The 4,836-nt window shown below is 30.9% G+C and overlaps 1 protein-coding gene across 1 annotated transcript; it reads left to right on the forward strand.

Annotated features, from left to right (window-relative positions):
• The first annotated feature begins 558 nt into the window (after positions 1-558).
• On the forward strand, positions 559-3,099 carry LOC147806183 (zinc finger MYM-type protein 1-like). Its single transcript, XM_087149577.1, has one exon. It carries the CDS (start codon positions 559-561, stop codon positions 3,097-3,099), a length of 2,541 nt encoding a protein of 846 aa, XP_087005703.1.
• Positions 3,100-4,836: the final 1,737 nt, after the last annotated feature.

Here is a 4,836-nt window from a genome sequence, read left to right on the forward strand (position 1 = left end):
TAAGAAAAATAATCTAAATAAAAATATATATCTTTAAAAACCACGTTTTTTGTAGTGAAGAATAATAATTAAAAAATAATAATTTTTTAAAAATATAAAATAAAAATTTAAAAAAATCATAGTTTAAAATAAAAAAAATTCAAAATAAAAAAATTCAAAATAAAAAGTAATATTTTTAAAAACCACGTTTTAGTAGTGGAAAATAGTAATTAAGAAAAAAATTGAAAAACGAAAAACGTGGGGAGCATGAAATACATAACAGTACATATACACATTTTCTTACTCATACACATGCACAGCCACATATACATCCACATACATATGCATATACAAAAGCATATTCCACATCCACATTCAGATACAATTACAATTACTGATATACATACACATATTCTCAAGAGCACACATACACACACTAATATAGCATTACTGTTATGTATTTCATGCGCCCCACGTTTTTCGTTTTTCAATTTTTTTCTTAATTATTATTCTCTACTACTAAAACGTGGTTTTTAAAAATATTACTTTTTATTTTGAATTTTATTATATATCCCTAGGATGAAACGAGTAAAAGAAAGTGGTGCGTCATTTAGAAAGAAAAGGAAGAGAAGGGAGGAAATACAGACTAAAAATACTGGAGCACTACTCAAATATATCTCCCATAAGTCAACTTCTAGTTCTTTTAGTATTGTTGCCTCAAATATGGGCGAAGAAGCAGCCCTCGAAGGCGAAAAAACATTTTCCAATGTTGTTCAAGAGGAAAGACCTGCTTCACACACTGGCGAAGAAGTAGAAAGTTCATCAAGTTCTGATGAAGAATCTGCTGCACAAATTATTCCGTCTATTTCTATGAAAGATATTGGATTATGGCCTAACAAAATTGACGACAATACAAGAGTATTTCTGGTACGTCAAGGTCCCTTTGCAATTCAAAATTTGGACGCCGACTTCAGCGAAGGAGTAAAACGTCCTAATAATACAATCAAAGCCAAAGGTGAAACAAGAAAACTGAGTCAGGACTGGTTTTTTCAAATTTTGCCTAATGGCGAAAAGCTCTTAAGATCGTGGATGGTATATTCACCATCGAAGAAAAGTATTTATTGTTTCTGCTGCAAACTGTTTGATAATCTTTGTCAAGCAGGTTTTAATACGGAAAATGGTTTTAACAAATGGTGGAAACTTAATCCCAAAATTAGTCAACATGAGGTGAGTCCACTGCACATTCGATCATATTCCAAATGGAAAGAATTAGAAATAAGACTTGGACGTGGCGCAACTATTGACAAACTACAACAACAGAATATTGATAAAGAAATAAAAAAATGGAAGGAAATTCTAACAAGAATACTTGATATAATTAGATTCTTAGCAAAACAAAATTTGGCGTTTCGAGGACATCGTGAAAGTGTTCATCAGGAAAACATCGATTCAATGGAAAATAGAGGAAATTTTCTTGAACTTGTTGACTTATTGGCTAAGTACGACCCAGTATTACGAGAACACGTAGTAAAAGTTAAGATGGGTAATAAATATAGTATCTCTTATTTGTCGCCGAAGATCCAGAACGAATTCATAGAGCTATTGGGAGGCGCAGTCAGAAAAACAATTATGGATCAAATAAAGCAGGCTAAATACTTTTGTATTATATTTGACAGCACTCCTGACATTTCACACAAAGATCAAACCAGTCAAATTATTAGATATGTAGTTATTGATGGTAGCGAAGTTAAAGTTGTAGAATCGTTTATTGACTTTGTAGAAACTAAAGGAAAAACTGCTGGTGAAATCACAGATATGATTTTAACGAAATTAGAAAATGACGGTTTAGATATAAAAAATTGCAGAGGACAGGCTTACGATAATGCTGCCGTCATGGCAGGAAAGCACAGCGGTGTTCAAACTCGTATTAAAGAAATAAATCCAAATGCAGAATTTGTAGCATGTACAAATCATTCTTTAAACCTGGCATGTTTACACGCAGCTTCTACAGCTATCAATTCCATCACATTTTTTGGAACTATCGAACAGTTGTTTTCGTTGTTTTCTTCTTCCACTCATAGATGGAATGTTTTACTTTCTGTCACTGGTCAAGGTGTTAAACGCAGTGTAGAAACTCGCTGGAGCGCTAGAGCTGCCGCGGTAACTATAGTAAAAAAACATTTTTTTTACATTTTAAGCGCTTTGGAAAAATTGACATCTGAAGAAGAAAATAGTAAAACGAGATCAGATGCTGGAGTATTACTCAATTCTATGCAATCTTTTTCTTTTCTATGTTACCTTCATTTATGGGAACCCGTCCTTTTGGAAATTAATGACGCTCAAAAATACCTGCAAATAAAAGGGTTAAATGTCCACCAATGCCATATAAAACTAAATTCTTTGCAAACACATTTCATGGAACAAAGAGATACGCTAGTACAAAACGCTGTTATAGCAGCCAAAATAATTTGTGAAGAGTTGGAGATATCGACTGAGCGTCGAGTTAGAAGGAGAAAAAATATGAGTGGGGAAAATTCGCGAGACGTGGGGCTATCCTTAGAAGAAGAAGTACGCAGAGAAATGTTTTCATCTATGGACAGAATTATAAAGGAAATAAAAGAACGCTTCGATCAGTTGCATGGCCTTGTAAGAAAATATTCGTGTATAATACCGTGTAACCTACTAAATGAAGAATTTGAATGTCAAATAAATGACTTGATTGACATTGATAAAGAACAGTTCCATATTGAAAGAAAAAGGATCCAGGTTTTTATGGCTGTACCTACACTAAAAGAAGAGGCAAAACATTGGAAAAACGGGGAGAAGGGCCCTCTTGATCTGCTAAAATTTATTCAACAGTATAGGTTGGAAAATTCTGTTCCCAACATTGTAATTTTGTTAAGAATTTTTTTAACAATATCAATCAGTGTCGCTAGTTGCGAAAGAAGCTTCTCAAAATTGAAGTTGATAAAAAATTATCTTCGTTCTACAATGAGTCAATTAAGACTACAAAATCTTGCAATATTGTCAATAGAACAAGAAATTACAAATAATATAAATTTTGAGAGCATTATACACGATTTTTCTAGTATGAAAGCTAGAAGAGTAGATATTATATAAATATGTTTACGAGTGCATTAATGTCTAAAAAAATTTACTCTGTGAATTAATTAATATTGATTAAATAACTTAATAATTTATTTATGTGTATTAATTTATAAAAACCACTATTTGATTGACTTATAATAGAAAGGGCGGCAAACTGGAGATCGCCCCGGGCGGCAAAAGTTCTAGGTACGCCACTGAGAAGAAGTAAGAATATACAAATCAAAACATAACTGGGGTGTCTAAATTGTTTAATTTTTGTGCAGTCGTTGATTAGAAAAATATGGTTTCAATGTGAAGTCTGACCTACGTTAAGTCAGTTTTCAAGATTAGGCTAAATATTTAGTAACTTTAGTTCTCTTGAGATTGTTTCAGCATTCAATACGGGATCCGAATGTTCAAACAAATCCTTTATTTTATTTATTTATTTATTTATTTATTTACTTATTTATTCATTTATTTATTTATTTACTTATTTATTTATTTATTTATTTGTTTATTTATTTATTTATTTATTATTTATTATTTATTTATTATTTATTTATTATTTATTTATTATTTATTTATTTATTTATTATTTATTTATTTATTTAGCACAAATGTTAAGTATATTTTCCAAATATTTATAATAATAAGAAAAGAAGATAACGAGTCAATAAAAAAATAAAAATGGTTGACACAATTTTCAAAATATGATGCCTTGATTCTACAGTAAATTCGCACTTTATTCAAATTCACTGTCGAAAGATTCTAAGATTCTAGAGAGGATTCTAGAATGAAGATTAAGCGAAAGAGTTTTTTTGCTTGAACGTAACTTATTTTGCAAGGGGTAATAGATAACTCAAAGCAATACATAAACAATACTAAATTTTACCAAAATGCGTTTTTTTCCCCTTCGAATAGCTTGGATAGGAATTAAAATTTAGGTTTTTTAAAATCATTTGTTGAATCGCTGGTTAATTCTATCTGAAAGTGTTCCAAATTTTAAAGAAATCGGTACATTAGTTTATGAAAACCGTGTCCACAGCAACGATATTTCTTTGTAACGGGTTTTTAAGAATCAGCTCTCAACAGTCACATTTGTAAAATTTTGAGATGAAAATTTTATTAAAACCTTTCTCTTTCATATGCTTGAAGTTTTATTAAAATTATTATTTTGTTATATGAAAAACACATAGAGAAGTATATCCTCTTTTTTTTTCGCCTTTTAAAACTCACGTAAATCTATAAGTGTAATAAACTTATTGAAAGCTCCCTGTCACACTTTCATGATCAAGTACCTAGACATATTTCTCAGGTCTCCATTTTTATCAGATTTGATATAAACACCAATTAATTTTGATCCTGATCAGACGTCGTAGACAATACTCGACAATATAGTTCAAATTTTCAAACCACACCAACGAAGGAATTTTCAGCCATGACAGACTTGCAGATAATACTGAGCAATTGGCTCAGATTTATTATACTGAAACCGACATCTAGGACAGAAATATTTTTAAAAGAAAGAACAATAGGAATAGATGATCAAAAACGCAATGCTACATGACTACAAATCATTCATTCAAAGGCACAAATTTTTGCGAATATTCGTCAATCGATGTGTTGTTGTGGCACAGAGTGATCGACAGACCGCAATTTCGAATACCAGCTTTAAAACTTTCTTTTAAACTGAAATGTTCTGCAGTAAATTCGTCCTTGCTTAACAAATAATCTTTATTTGTAACCTACCACTGCACATGCAGCGGATCT

Source organism: Parasteatoda tepidariorum, chromosome 8 (genome assembly GCF_982258835.1).
Source record: "Parasteatoda tepidariorum strain Cologne lab strain chromosome 8, Ptep-v5.0, whole genome shotgun sequence".
Classification (NCBI taxonomy): Eukaryota; Metazoa; Arthropoda; class Arachnida; order Araneae; family Theridiidae; genus Parasteatoda; species Parasteatoda tepidariorum.